This window comes from Myotis lucifugus, unplaced genomic scaffold (assembly GCF_000147115.1).
Source record: "Myotis lucifugus unplaced genomic scaffold, Myoluc2.0 scaffold_40, whole genome shotgun sequence".
Lineage (NCBI taxonomy): Eukaryota > Metazoa > Chordata > Mammalia > Chiroptera > Vespertilionidae > Myotis > Myotis lucifugus.
The window spans coordinates 5,429,415-5,445,305 of record NW_005871088.1 but is presented as its reverse complement, the minus strand read 5'-3'; the positions used below and the strand labels follow the sequence as shown (position 1 = coordinate 5,445,305).

The 15,891-nt window shown below is 38.8% G+C and overlaps 1 protein-coding gene across 12 annotated transcripts in view; it reads left to right on the top strand.

Annotated features, from left to right (window-relative positions):
* The first annotated feature begins 8,510 nt into the window (after positions 1-8,510).
* The window catches only part of FMR1 (fragile X mental retardation 1), a 42,842-nt gene continuing 35,461 nt past the window's right edge, over positions 8,511-15,891 (top strand). For 4 of the 12 annotated variants that reach the window (XM_006087759.3, XM_006087755.3, XM_006087756.3 and 1 more), the window contains exon 1: positions 8,511-8,792. In XM_006087759.3, coding sequence (XP_006087821.1) covers positions 8,742-8,792 — 51 coding nt within the window. In that variant the 5' untranslated portion in view covers positions 8,511-8,741. The remainder of the gene's footprint in view (positions 8,793-15,891) is intronic. The other 8 variants (XM_006087753.3, XM_014454950.2, XM_014454949.2 and 5 more) reach the window with 3 other exon arrangements.

The following is a 15,891-nucleotide window of genomic DNA, read 5'->3' as shown; positions in this document are numbered from 1 at the left end:
ATGACCAAGTAGGATTCATCCCAGGGATGTAAGGATGGTACAATATCCACAAATCAATAAACGTGATACATCACATAAACAAATTGAGATATAAAAACCACACAGTCATATCAATTGATGCAGAAAAAGCATTTGACAAAATCCAACACCCATTTTTGATAAAAACTCTTAGCAAGGTGAGAATAGAAGGATCATAACCCAACATAATAAAAGCCATATATGACAAACCCACAGCCAACATCATACTCAATGGGCAAAACCTAACACCATTTCCCCTAAGAACAGGAACAAAACAGGGATGCCCACTCTCATCACTGCTGTTCGACATACTACTGGAAGTATTAGCCATTGCAATTAGACAAGAAGAAGAAATAAAAGGCATCAAAATTGGAAAAGAAGAAGTAAAACTGTCCTTATTTGCAGATGACATGATATTGTACATAAAAACCATAAAGACTCCATCAAAAAACTATTAGACTTAATAAATGAATTTGGCAATGTAGCAGGACACAAAATTAACACCAAGAAATCTATGGCATTTCTATACACCAATAGTGAACTTACAGAAAGAGAGGTTAAAAAAGCAATCCCATTTACCATCACACCAAAAAAATCAAGATACCTAGGAATAAACTTAACTAAAGAGGTAAAAGACCTCTACTCAGAAAACTACAGAACGTTGAAGAAAGAGATAAAGGAAGACATAAACAGAGGAAGAACATACCATGTTCATGGATTGGTAGAATCCACATCATTAAAATGTCCATACTACCCAATGCAATCTATAAATTTAAGGTACTCCCCATTAAAATACCAATGGCATATTTTACAGACCTAGAATGAACTCTCCAAAAATTCATCTGGAATAAAAAAAGATCCTGAATAGCTGCAGCGATCCTGAGAAAGAAGAACAAAGTAGGTGGGATCTCAATACCAGATATCAAGCTGTATTACAAAGCCACTGTTCTCAAAACTGCCTGGTACTGGCACAAGAACAGAAATATAGATCAATGTAATAGAATAGAGAACCCAGAAAACGACCTGAACCAATACGCTCAATTAATATTTGACAAAGGAGTCAAGAACATACAATGGAGTCAAGAGAGCCTCGTCAATAAATGGTGTTGGGAAAATTGGACAGATACATGGAAAAAAATGAAACTAGACCACTAACTTACACCATACACAAAAATAAACTCAAAATGGATAAAGGACTTAAATGTAAGACGGGAAACCATACAAATACTAGAGGAATCCAAAGGCAACAAAATCTCAGACAAATGCCGAAGCAGTTTCTTCACCGATACAGCTCCTAGGGCATTGGAAACTAAAGAGAAAATAAACAAATGGGACTACATCAAAATAAAAAGCTTCTGCACAGCAAAAGAAACCATCAACAAAACAACAAGAAAGCCCACTGCATGGGAGAACATATTTGCCAATGTTATCACCGATAAGGGTTTAATCTCCAACATTTATAGGGAACTCATACAACTTAACAAAAGGAAGATAAACAATCCAATCTAAAATAGGCAAAGGACCTAAATAGACACTTTTCAAAAGAGGACATTCAGAACGCCAAGAGACATATGAAAACATGCTCAAAATCACTAGTCATCTGAGAGATGCAAATCAAAACAACAATGAGGTACCATCTCACACCTGTCAGACTGGCTCTCATCAACAAATCAACGAACGACAAGTGCTGGAGAGGATGCAGAGAAAAAGGAACCCTCGTGCACTGCTGGTGGGAATGCAGACTGGTGCAGCCACTATGGAAGACAGTATGGAGTTTCCTCAAAAAGTTAAAAATGGAACTCCCATTTGATCCCACTTCTAGGAATATATCCCAAGAAAACAGAAACACCAATCAGAAAGGATATATGCATCCCTATGTTCATAGCAGCACAATTTACCATAGCTAAGATTTGGAAACAGCCTAAGTGCCCATCAACAGATGAATGGATTAGAAAACTGTGGTACATCTATACAATGGAATACTATGCTGCTGTAAAAAAGAAGGAATTCTTACCATTTGCAACAGCATGGATGGAACTGGAGAGCATTATGCTAAGTGAAATAAGCCAGTCAATGAAAGAAAAATACCACATGATCTCACTCATTTATGGATAACAAAGACCATTATAAACTGATGAACAAAAATAGATACAGAGGCAGAGCAGCATCGAACAGACTGTTAAACTACAGCACGAAGGCCGGGGAGGATTGGTGGGGGGCAGTAAGAGATCAACCAAAGGACTTGTATGCATGCCTATAAGCATAACCAATGGACCAAGACACTGGGGGGTAGGGGAGGCCAGGGGAATGTGAAGGGGGGGAAAAAGGGGACATATGTACCGCTCTTTGTAATATTTTTAAGCAATAAAAAAAATTTAAAATAAATAAATAAAAGAACAGAAATCATACAATGTCTGCTCTAAAACACAGTGAAATTGAACTAGAAATCAATAACAGAAAGATAATTGGGAAATCCCCAAATATTTGGTGAATATACAATGCATTTCTAAATGACACATGGATCAATGGAGAAGTTCCCAAAAATTTTAAAAATATTTTGAACTAAATGAAAAAATACAACTTATCAAAATGTATGGGGTGCATCAAAAGCAGTAAAAGGGGATTGATATGTCAGCAATGAACAATTGGAATTTGAAATGAAAAACACAATACCTTTCCCAATAGCATCAAGGAAACCATCGACAAAATGCAAAGGGAAACCACTGAATGGGAGAACATATTTGCCAATGATATATCTGATAAGGAATTAATATCCAAAATTTATAAAGAACTCAACACCAAAAACAAACAAACAATCCAATTTAAAAATGGGCAAAGGACTTGAATAGACACTTCTCCAAAGAGGATGTACAGATGGCCAATAGGCATATGAAAATACGCTCAACATCACTAATCATCAGAGAAAAGCAAATTAAAACCACAATAAGATATCACCTCACACCTGTCAGAATGGCTATCATCAATAAATCCACCAATGACAAGTGCTGGCAAGGATGTGGAGAAAAAGAAATCCTACTGCACTGCTGGTGGGAATGCAGATTGGTGCAGCCTCTGTGGAAAACAGTATGGAGTTTCCTCAAAAACTTAAAAATGGAACTGCCTATGACCCAGTGATTCCACTTCTGGAAATATATTACAAGAAACCCAAAACACTGATTCAAAATAATATATGCACCCTTATGTTCATTGCAGGGCTATTTATAAAGCTAAGATTCGGAAGCAGCTCAAATACCCGTCAGTAGATGCGTGGATAAAAAGCTGTGACACATTTACACAATAGAATGCTATGCAGCTGTAAAAAGAAGGATCTCTTACCTTTTGCAACAGCATGGATGGACTTAGAGGTATTATGCTTAGTGAAATAAGGCAGTCAGAAAAAGACAAATACTATATGATTTCACTTACATATGAAATCAAATGAACAAAATGAATAGACTCATAGACACAGAGAATAGACTGACAGCTGTCATAGGGGAGGGGGGATGGGAGGCTGGGTGAAATGCATGAAAGGGTTAAGTAGAAAAAAACCCCTCATAGACAGGGACAACAGTATAGTGATTACCAGAGAGAAGGGGGATGGGAGTAGGTAGAAGAGGGTAAATGGGGGAGAAATGGTGACAGAAGGAGACTAGACTTTGGATCGTGAACACACAATACAATATACAGATGATGTATTATAGAATTGTACACCTGAAACCTACATAATTTTATTAACCAATATAATCTCAATAAATTCAATTAAAAAAGAAGATCAGAACAGGGAATATATCAAAGAAGATATTCAGAGGGCTAATAAGCATATAAAAAGATGCTCAACATAAAGTCAGTAGGGAATTGCAAATTAAAACATTAAGATTCCAGAAGACACCTATTAGAATGGCCAAAATACAAAAGACTGACAAACAAAATATGAGGATATGGAGCAAAATGAATTCTCATACATTGCTGATGGGAATATAAAATGGTACAGCAATTTTGAAAGAGAGTTTGTAGTTTCTTACAGAACTAAACATACTCTTACCATATGACCTAGCAGCAGTCCTGTACCTTGGCATTTACCCAAAAGAGTTGAATACTTATGTCCACAGAAACTTCACATTAATGTTTATAGTAGCTTTATTCATAATTGACAAAAAACTGGAAGCAATCAAAATATCCTTCATAAGTTAATGGATAAACGAACCATGATACATACAACAGACAATGGAATATTATCCTATATAATAAAAGGCTAATATGCAAATTGTCCCCTTGGGAGTTCAACCGGGAGACCGGGAGTTTGGTTGCTTGCTATGATGTGTGCTGACCACCAGGGGCAGCATAGAATGAAGGAAGGCCCCAGCCGGCAGCCAGCAGCCAGGGAAGGAAGGCCCCAGCCGGTAGCTAGAAGGCCCCGACCAGCCCTGATGGCTGGCCAGGCCTAGGGACCCTATCTGTGCACGAATTTCATGTACCGGGCCTCTAGTTCCCCAATAAAAAGAAATGCACTACGAAGTCATGAAAAGACATGAAGAAACCTTAAATGCATATTGTTAAGTGAAAGAAACCAATATGGAAAGGTTACATATTGTATGATTCTAATTTATGTGACATTCTGGATAAGACACATGTATGGAGACAGTAAAATCTCAGTGGTTGCCAGGGATTAGAGGGTTGAGCTAATGACTAAGTATTTTTAGGGTGATGGAACATTATGCTTTTGTCCAAACCCATACACTGTACAACACAAAGATTGAATCTTAATGTAAACTATGGACTTTAGTTAATAATAATGTATTGACATTGGCTCATCAATGATAACAATTATAGCACAGTAATGCAAGATATTAATAGAGGAAACTAGGAGGGAAGTGTCAGGAAATTGATATGGGAACTCTATCTTTTCAATTTTCCTATAAGTCTGAAATTGTTTTAAAACTTAGAGACGATGTAATTTTTTTCTACTATCTAGTTCAAAGGTGATGTCAAAGTGAGGCAAAATAGACAGAGAATGTGCTATGAAAGAAATGTAGCTTTAGCTGGGTCCTACAGGGTATGTAAGATTTCTAGAGTTAGAAAGGACAAGGAATTTCAGCTGGGATTGAGGCATGAAAAAGACTCAGAGGGCTCAAATTGAGGAGCAGGAAATAAAACACAGAATAAATCAATGCAAAGACAATAGGCAGCAATTTGATGGAGGCAAGGAACCAAGGCTTACAGGCATGGAAGTGGACTTGACCAGGGCTTTGTCCTCAGCACATATACATTCAATAAATATTGAGTAAGCACCTACTATGTTCCAAACATTGTGTTGTAGTAGGAACTAGGAACAAGCAGTGAATAAAAGAAACAAAAATTTCTGTTCTCACTGAGTTTACATTCTAGTGAGAGGAGACAGACAGAACCTGCCTGGTGTTTTCAAGAAATAGCAAAGAAGCCAGTATGGCTGGAATGGAATGGAGGTAAAGGTGAGATAGAGGAGATAATAGAGGCCAGTATGTGAAGGGCACTAAGACCAGAATAAATAAGGACTTTGAGTTTTACCCTGAGGCATTTAGAGAACAACTGGAGGGTTCTGAGTGGCAAAGTGTCTTGATTGAATAAGGTCACCCTCTATTCTGCTGAGAGACCAGAGAAGTTGGTGCAGTAATATAGGTAAGAGACAATGGGGGCTTAAACCATGGTTTTACCAGTTCAACCAGTTATAAATAGATTGTGGACTCTGAAAGAATTTGCTGATGAATTAGATGAGTGAGAGAAAGATAGAGTCAAAAATGAATCAGTTTTAGGCCTGAGCAACTAATTCGAAGAAGAGGTTGCCAGTGACCGAGAGAAGGATATGGGAGGAGCAGGGTCACAAGCAGGGTTGAGCCTGAGTCTGAATTCAGCATTCAGAGGAGCTGTCTTGAAATGGGGCATTTCAAGAGCTAAAGATCAGAGAGAGGCTGAGATGCAGAGTTAAGTGGGCAAGACTAAGTCACAGTATATACAGGTATCTAGGATAGTCATGTTGATTCACTGAATATTTCATAAAATCAGCCACATTGCATGTGCCAAAGATACAAAGGTGAACAAGATATCTTTCCTGACCAGAAAGAAGTCACAGTCCAATTAGGGAAATATAAATAAGTGATCCTAGTCCAATAAGCATAACAGTAGAGGTAGTCAACATTTACTGAGTCCCTGCTATATGCCAAGCAGTATGGTGAGGAAGTAGGGTGTATGAATAAAATTCTATAAGATCATAAAAGAAATTCTTACAAAGGTTCATAAAGACATTCACAAGGATTTTCACCATACTGTGACATCAGGGAATTGGCAGTGACCTAGACACCCATCACCAGGGAAATGTATTAGTAAAATCTATGGAATACTCAGCAACAGTTATAAGCAAAAACCAGGTGTACGCACAGCAATGTGGATTAGCTCAAGAACATAGTACTGAGTGGAAACAGTGGGAAACAGATTTACAGTTCAAAGCTATCTCTATAAATGTAAAAGGCATACACACAAAACACTGCATGCCTTAAATTTTCAAAGATCTTTATCAAACATATTTCAATTGGTGTCTAGAAAAAGAATGAGAGCGGGGATTGGGAAAGTTGAGGAAAAATAATATTTACAATATAAAATAATATAAATAATAGAAAGGCCTTGCAGGGATTGATGATAATGTGCTGAGAATTGAAGAGCAAAGTTAGCTAAAATCTCTGCACCTGAGTTAAAATATCTAGGTAATAGGAATCTAGATGATAACCCAATGGAGAAGGGTATTTCTGGGGGCCAGGAAGGGTGTGAAGAGACATGAAGGCATGATAGTGCATCATAGGTTCAGGGAACAGCAGCATGTTTAGTGTGGTTTGCAGTGGTTGTGGAGAGCTGACAATAACTGGAAGTTCTGGGTAAAGGGAACAACACCTTACACATGGAAGGTATTATCATTCTCATCAATCCGTCCCTTTTTACACCATTGGGGTTAAAGATCATGCTGTGCTCCCATCCAGGTTATAGTGAGATTTTCTTTCGGCCCTATTGCAGTCTTTGCTTCCGTGACTATTCCAGAAACCCTAGTCCAATAAGTCATTCTTATTTACTGTGGCCTCAAGGAATGTGACCCTTGGTCTGTTGCTTTTTAAAGTAACACTGATGCTCTAGCTAGGAATGAGGTAGGAAGAGAACTGGAGGCCCAAGGATGCCTCTCATTTTGGGGCACTTACTTGGGACAGTTCACCTTGGCCCCCCAAAATCAGTGCTACGAGTTAACTCTCACTGGTCATATTCTAGGTGGAGTCTGGCCACCCCTCCTTCACCCCAGACTGGGTCCTTTTCCATTATCACAGGTGTACCTATCTTTATCAGAGTTGCAACTCCACATTAACTTTTCTGATCATTTGATTTCTGTCCATCTATGCTTCTGGGATCCAAGTTCCATGCCTATAGTCTTTTCTTTCCTTTTTTCTTCACCAATGATTCATTAGCACTTAGCATAGTGCCTGGCATATGGTAGAGGCTTAATAAACTTCTCAGTTGGATACAAGCCTTCCAAAAGAAAACTAGGTTAAGGTGGATCCAATTATACTGCAGAAGTAGGAATGAGAAAGTTGGGGTTTGTTCTTCTGTGGAGGGTAAGGCGGAAGAGCTGCAAGGAGTGCATGGGCCCCTATAGATGGGTTGCCTGGCTGCTGCTATACATACGCCCACCCCACCCTTTAGGGAAATAAGCTGCAAGTAAATGAACAAGTGTTTAACACATTCTTCTTCTTTTTTTTTTTTTTTGTATGTCAAGTAAAACAATGAAACTAAATCAAGGGAAGGGAAGTATATGGGTCAGTGCTGGGTCTGTGGAAGGACTAACATTTCCAGTGGTCCAGTCACAATCCACTGCCCCTCAGAGAACACAGGATGTATCATCAACAGGACAGCCCAAAACATCTTGGGGAGGAGGCAGCATTACTCTCATTGTAGTTGCCACCTTAACTAGTTCAAAGTCTTCTTCAATCTAATGATTCACCTTTATTCTTGACCTCCCCCCCCCCCCAACACACACTCCACCTTCACCTCAATCAGGCTTTGCCCCACTTTAAAAAAACAAAACTCAACACAAAACAAAAAAACTCCACACCAAGCCCGCCAGGATTCTAAGTGAATGCACTTGATCGCTATGGTAGGCCCTTTCCCACGCCTCCATTTGCCCTTCTATACAGGAATGAGCACTCTAGCTGTTCCCCAGAGACCCCAGGCGGCCTGACCTCCACCTTCCAGACGACTAGTCGCCGCCCTTCCCACCTTCCCGCGTTCCTCAGAGTCCAGGAACCCTAAGTCCGCGCGCGAGGCAGATTTCAGGTTATATGCAGCAGATTTCACGCTGTACGCAGGCGCGCGCTCCGAGGCCCGCGCAGAGAGAGGGCGGGGATGAGGGGCCGAACCCTGGGGGGGGAGGGGCGGTAGCGATCACGTGACGCGGTTTCACTGTTTACACGCGGAACGGCCGGAGCGTTTGGCCTCAGTCAGTCGTTGGGCTCCGTTTCGGTTTCACTTCCGGTGAGGGGCAGCCTCCGACTGGCCGTAAGCCGACGGTGAGAGCAGGCGGCAGCGGTGACGGCGGCGCCTCTGCCGGGGGGCGTGCGGTAGCGCGGCGGCGGCGGCGGCGGCGGCTGGGCCTTTAGCGCCCACAGACCACCTCTCCAGGACGGACTCCAGGTGCCAGCAGGGCCGTCGAGAAGATGGAGGAGCTGGTGGTGGAAGTGCGGGGCTCCAATGGCGCTTTCTACAAGGTACTTGGCTTCAGGGCAGGCCCCATCTTCGCCCTTCTTTCCCTCCCTTTTCTTGTCGGCCTCGGCGGGAGGCAGGCCTGGGGCCCTCTTCCCTAGTGCTGCGCCCAGGGGGACAGGACGCTCTAGGCGGGATGTTGTTTGGAAGGGAAGGACCGGACTTGGGGCCTGTAGGAAGCCCCTCGAGCTTCGCTTCCTTTCCTGTTAGCGGCCCTGGCGCCCTAACAGAATGAGAAGCGAACCGGGAGGAGAGGGTCCCCTTTTGGGGGCTGAGCCGCGCCAGGGAGAGCTGGGAATGGGCGCGGGCCAGTGGCAGGTTGGAGATCCTTGCAGGAAGGGCCGATGTCTATGTGAAGGGACTGCATGGCTTATTTCTCTTTTCCTAAATATCCTCTCCCAGTGGGATCGGGGCCTGACGTGACGGTAGTTGCTGAGGAGCGGGGGGCGCTTCGGTGGAGCCACCTTCTGCCTCGCAGAGGGTTTGATATCTCCTTTGGCTTCTCTTTTTCGGTCCAGCATTGGGACTTCGGAGAGCTCCACTGTTCTGGGCAAGGGGCGTGAAGAAAGAGCAGTAAGAAGCTGTAGCCACTACCAAATCACAATGGCAACTGATTTTTAGTGGCTTCTCTTTGTAGATCTCAGAAGAGATTTTTAGATCCAAAACTTTCAGGAAGACACTGACATATCCAAGTAATGTATTAAAGAAGTTAGTAATCTTGAATATTCGTGGCCCCTCTACCTTGTTATAAATGTGAGCAAATTCAGGAATAAAGATGCTTCAGTAACTAAAAACATTAGCTACTCTACTACTTAAAAAACAAAATTTTAACCCTCCAAAGACCTGACTGAATATATGCTGTGAAACTAAAGGAAATTAACTGAATGTTATAGGGAATTTTTTTAAATGAGTAAAAAAATTGTTTTGTACTTAACTGTCTCTCTGAATGTGCAGTGTTGTAGTGGATTGTATTGTTGAGGTTTTAAATAGGCATGATGGCTTTACTGTATGTTTTTCTTTTTTAAGTTATGCCACTGCAAATCAACTAATATCTTACATTTTCAAAAGGAAGATTAAAAAATATTTGAGGTATTAGTAGTGCATCTGTTGTTACACGCTAACTCTAGATCTAGTAATCTATAAATTCTTGTTTCCTCTTCAGTATCCTTCTGTAACTTCTGCAGGTAATATCTCACCTTACTTATACAGTTTTGGCAATAGAAGGTGTGTATGACAGGAAGCATGGAAAGTAGCTGTTGTCATTGTCCAACAGGATTCTTAAATTTATTATAGAACAACTTAAATGTTTCAAATGAGACTGATTTGGCTGAAGGAAAATAAGCAATTGACTCAATTATATATGTGTTTACCAATTTTATGGAGATATTTGGAAATCAACATATTTCATAAATGAGTAAAGTATATAAAGTGTTCCATTTCATACTTTTAGCAAAAAGATAAAACATTTTGCTGTAAAAGGAGGAAAAAATAACCCAACATTTATGTTCTTAAGTCTCACCAATATTAAATTTTTTCTGTTGACTCTGCAGTCAAAATTTTGATTGCATTTATTTCAGGGGTCCATAATATCTGCTAGTTAGTTTGTGTGGAATTTTCTCTGGTTCCAAGATGGGTAGTTTTGCTTACTAGATTTGTGGTGCTAAGTATTAATAAATATAAGCAGCGGCTAATGGTTGAACAATATTCTAATCTGTGTTATTAGCTTAGATTGCATGCCACTCTTACTGTTTTGTAGTGGGAGTTTGCTTGCTATACAGGGCAAGTAGCACATCCTGGTTTGAAGGATTTATCATTCTTTTCCAGCAACTTATGATTTGTTCCCATGATTTTGCTTGCAAACTTATTGGAGTATAAGAAGCCACCACATAATTTTATACAAGAAACATAAAGTGACTTAAGCCTGCTAAAAAAATGCCCTCTGTCTTTCCTATCAACCCCAGGTTTTTGGTGTGTGTGTGTGTGTGTGTGTGAACAAAGTTGCTTAATTTGAAGGTGAATAAAAAGAATGGGTGTCCTGTCCCATAGTTTCCTGAGGGGAAATTTGAACAAATATGTGTAATGAAATTGCTGTTTTATTTAGTTAATTAGGTTTAAGAAAACCTCAAATGATCTGTATTGGTGGAAAAATAGTTTCTATAATGAAAAAAGTTTAAACTTTTATAGGATTCATTGTTGTGAGTTATAAAAGTAAAGCAAAAGTAAACTAAGTTGCTTGTCCAGTGGGATTGGCAGAAAAGATGGGAAATAAAGACCAATAAAAAATAAACTATTGTGGAGAAATGTTAAATTTATGAAAAAAGGAACCTGGTTCATTAAATTGATAGAAAAGCTCTTAAAAACAAAACAACTTCAGTATAATTTAACTCAGACTTTAGTTTGCCTAACAGAACCACCATATTACAAGGGACAGTTCTTCATTTTCTGTGAGCATATTATACACAACCTTGCAATACAAACTGGGTAGATATGGCAACAGTTGAATTATTTTTTCTAAAAAATAACTTAAGCTCAGGATGCAGAATTAACAGAACCATGAAACCTAAACCCTAAGATTATAAAAGCTCATTTCTATTTTTCCCTCTGGTGTTTATTTTTAAAAACTTGAAAGTTAGATTTATTAATTATCAAAACCACTACTATTATGCTTAGCTATTTCTTTGACTTAGAAAATGATAGTCACATGTACAACTTATAGAGCCTTAAGTTATTTAAGACATGAAAACACTTGCATTATACCTCACAAAATCTTTACAAAGCAGTTCCTAAACGAATAATGTTGAAATATAGTCTTTATTCTAGGGGCATCTGCCTAAAATTGTGCAGTGAGAGTTTTGTTGTTATTGTTGTTGGGTTTTTCTTTTGCCAAGTTTATATATTGAGAATGGTAATGAATTAACTCCATTTTAGATGTAGAATGTATGTCATTTCAATATGAATGTACTAATATATCCCAAGATACGTAGGTTTTGTATACTAGTATGGAAATTACTAAAAATGGCTAAGTCATATGTTGGAAGCATAAAATACAATACCTTTTTGTTTTCTGAGAATACAGGGTTTCTCAAAAAATGTATACACTAACAGCTGATAGCTCAATTTTGAAAATGAACTGTATTTTAATAAACACTGCCTTTATAATTATTCAAAGTGTGTATATATATTTTTGGAGGTCACCTTAAATACTAACTGATAAGTAATATGGTGTAAATATAATGAACTACATTTTTATTGCTAAATTAAATTTTAATATATTTTATGTTTTTAAGTTTGGAATCTTAGGATAGACGTTAATTTGGTAAACAGTGATATGGAGCTAGCAGCTAAAGATGGCAAAATCTACAATCCAGGATTTTTTTTTTTTTTTTTTTTTTACTGAAGACAAGTGGTCCAACATGTCATATCAGCTACATAACCTGCTAGAAATCACTGTTTTACTAAACTTGCATAAGGCACTATTCATGTTTCCTCTGAAGTCTCTAAATCTAACTTTGCATGCTGGTGATATTCTGTACTTTGAGGAAATAAATTATTCAGTTCAACCACATTTTTTTCTTCCGAGAGTCTAAATAATTTTTTTTAATGTGCAGTATCTTTGTGGATGCATTATTTTCCCCTTTTAAACTGTGTTTTTTCCAACTTCATACTCAAACATTCTGAAAACCTCCAAATAATGAATTAAATACAAAATTCAGTGCTGTAATAACTGGATTTCTGATTCCTGCCCACTGTGGAATGTACTTACAGATTGATAGCTGTTAACAGATGCTGAGAGCTTTCTAGGTGCCAGGCACTGTTCTAGGTGCTTTCCCTCTGTTAATTTATTTAATATTCTCCCATTATGAGGTACTGTGGTTTCCATTTTATAGATGAGAATTTAGATGTACAGACAGATTAGGTAAGTGACTTAGTACTATATGTCAGCTAGTAAGGGTCAGATCTGAGATTTGAGATCAGGTCTGACTTCCTGAAATGATGAAATTTAGTTTGAAGAAATGAATTGGATTTGATTTCCTACCCCCCCCCTTTTTTTTTTTACTTCACTGTAATCTTTTATTGTATTTATTACTGTAACACTGCCTTAGCATTCTCTAAGTAAGTTGCAAGGTTATATTGCCATTTTTTACTGTTGAAACAAAGATGTCTTATCATGTAAAATGTTCAACTAATATATCAGCATCCTTTTTATACACTCTTGCAACTTGAAATATTACAGTCATTCTTTGTATGAATTCTTTTAACGAAAGATAAAGTTAGAAATCTTTGACCTTGCTGTGAAACTGGCTTTTGTTACACTGAGAGCACGTAAGAACCGAACTATTCAAAAGTTAGAATACAACCCCTTCCGGGTGGCTTAGTTGGTTGGAGCACTGTCCAGTGCACCAAAAGGTTGCAGGTTTGATTCCCAGTCAGGGCACATACTACGTTGCGGGTTCGATTCTCTGGTTGTGCATGAACCGGAGGCAACCAATCTATGTTTCTCTCTCTCTCTCAAATATTAATAAAAAAACATATCCTCGGGTATGGATTTTTTTTAAAAAAAGTTAGAATATATACAGGAAAATTAATAGCTTTTAATATTATTCTCTTTGTACTTGTGTGTTGTCTTTGGTTCAGGGTAAACCGCATGGACATGCACTATGGTTGGAAGGTTGTTGATGAGGTTTATGTATTTTTCCCGTTTTGTTCATTCCCTTGTTTTTGTTTTTTTTAAAATCTTTATTGTTGGAAGTATTACATATGTCCCCCTTTTCCCCCCATTGACCCCTTTTAGCCTGTCCTGGCCCCTCACCCCAGGCCTTCACCACACTACTGTCTATGTCCATGGGTCATGCATATATGCATACAAGTTCTTTGATTGATCCATTCCCTTATTTTATTATTGCCTACATAGTAACTTTATATGTGAGACCTTGGGTTTGAGTCACAATTTTTTTAAATGATTTTTAAAATGTTTTATTGATTTCAGAGAGAAAAAGGGAGAGAGAGATAGAAACATCAATGATGAGGGAGCTGCCTCCTGCATGCTCCCTACTAGGGATTGAGCCTGCAACCTGGGCATGTGCTATTACCTTCTGGTTTATTGGTCGATGCCCAACCACTGAGCAACACCAGCCAGGCTGATTCATATTTTATCACATATTTTATTTATCCTCTATCTCTTACAGGTTTTCTTTTGAAGGATTATTTTGCAATGCTCTTAAGTTTTCTCTAGTGAGAATTATCACTGCACTACATGTGCTGTCTTCAGTGATAATATAGAGGTTATATTTATTAGTGGTCAGGGGCTTACAATGAAATTTCTCTACATGATAATGTCTCTTGTGACCAGTGACTCATATTTGTGAGAGTTTACTAAACCAAAGGGTGTGAGGTATAGGGGGGGAGTAAGAGTTTGCCCAGTTGGATTGGATTTTCATCTTAGTTTCATCCATCCTGATAATGTAATATTTGAATTGGATTTCTAGTCATTATACACTTTGGTAAGTATGACTTTTGTGATTGTCTCTTTGGGCCAGTTGCCAATAACTTGGGAATCCCATAATGATTTTTTGATTTCTTATTTATTCCCCTTGATGGGGAACCTGTGTCTGTCTTTAGCTGCACTTAAGCACCTTTCTCAGACCCCAAAGATTTTCATCACATTTTTTCTTTCTCAGAGTCTAAATAACCTTTTAGTATTTACTATCTATTTTTGAGGAAATAGCCATTTCCTTTTCTGTCTCAATTTTTAAATCTTTAAAAGTATGATTTTGTTGAGATGTAACTCTGAAATGTAAGAGCACTTATGGTTCTGCATCTTTTATAAAGTATGTTCCTCTATGCTTTACCTCTAAATAATTTAATGACAACTATGTGCCAGGCATTGTGCTAGACACTGGACATGTGTGATTTTATTACTCACAACAGATTAAAAGGCAGGTCCCGTTCCCCTGTATCTGTTCCTTACTTGCAGATGAATGAGGAATCTGAAGTCTAAACCACTTTTTGGAGATTCCCACAGCTATGATGTGGTAGAACCAAGATTTTGAACCTGGATATCATTCACAGCAAATTTTTTTTAAAATATATTTTATTGATTTTTTACAGAGAGGAAGGGAGAGGGATAGAGAGTTAGAAATATCGATGAGAGAGAAACATTGATCAGCTGCCTCCTGCACACCCCCTACTGGGGATGTGCCCGCAACCAAGGTACATGCCCTTGACCGGAATCGAACCTGGGACCTCTCAGTCCACAGGCCGACGCTCTATCCACTGAGCCAAACCGGTTACGGCAAACAGCAAAATTTTTAACCACTAAGTTTATTGACTCTTACAAGAACCCTAGCTCTCATTCAGTACAGCTCCCTTTGTGTATTTGTTCAAACCCATTCAATCTGCCTTCTTTGGTAATCTCTCGGAAATCCCCTCCCAAACACCAACTTGACTATCTTCTCCACAAACGCCAGTTTTGCTTGATATAGGTAGGTAGGGATTACAAAAAATGTAGTTCTCCAAGTTGGTGGTGGGGGTATGATAGTGCTCTGGAAGTGTCCAGGGAAGGGAGAGTATGAATGTTGGGGTAAGGGAAGGACAGGGCCAAAAGGAGGATTATTGGAGAAATAATAAGAAACAGAAAGATGGGACCCTTGCTGGAAGTGACAGTTTAGCAAAAGGCCTTAGAAGTCATAGGAGGTGGTTGTTCTTGGTGTGTGTGCAGAAGAAACCAGTTAGTTTCTGTTATTTCACTTATTACAGCAGCAACGAGAAGGTATTATTACATGCCTTCTGTATTTACTTAATATGCAAACAGTGACCAAAAATGACTGATTTTGGAATAATCATACAAATATCCATCCATATACAGATAAGCCTCCTTAATTCAAAGGCAGTGGCCCTGGTAGGCTGTGATGATTACTCAAACCATTTCTGACACTACATCCAGAATTGCTTTCAGAGCCTTTGAAAGCATTTTTGTTTTGTTTTAAATAGTCACAACAGTTGTAGATCTCCCTCCTTTGAGGGAATGTTTGATTTAGGAAATAGACAAATGTGGTGAATGAATATGATTAAACTGTGCAATATCTTTTTGGCAAATAGAAAAAA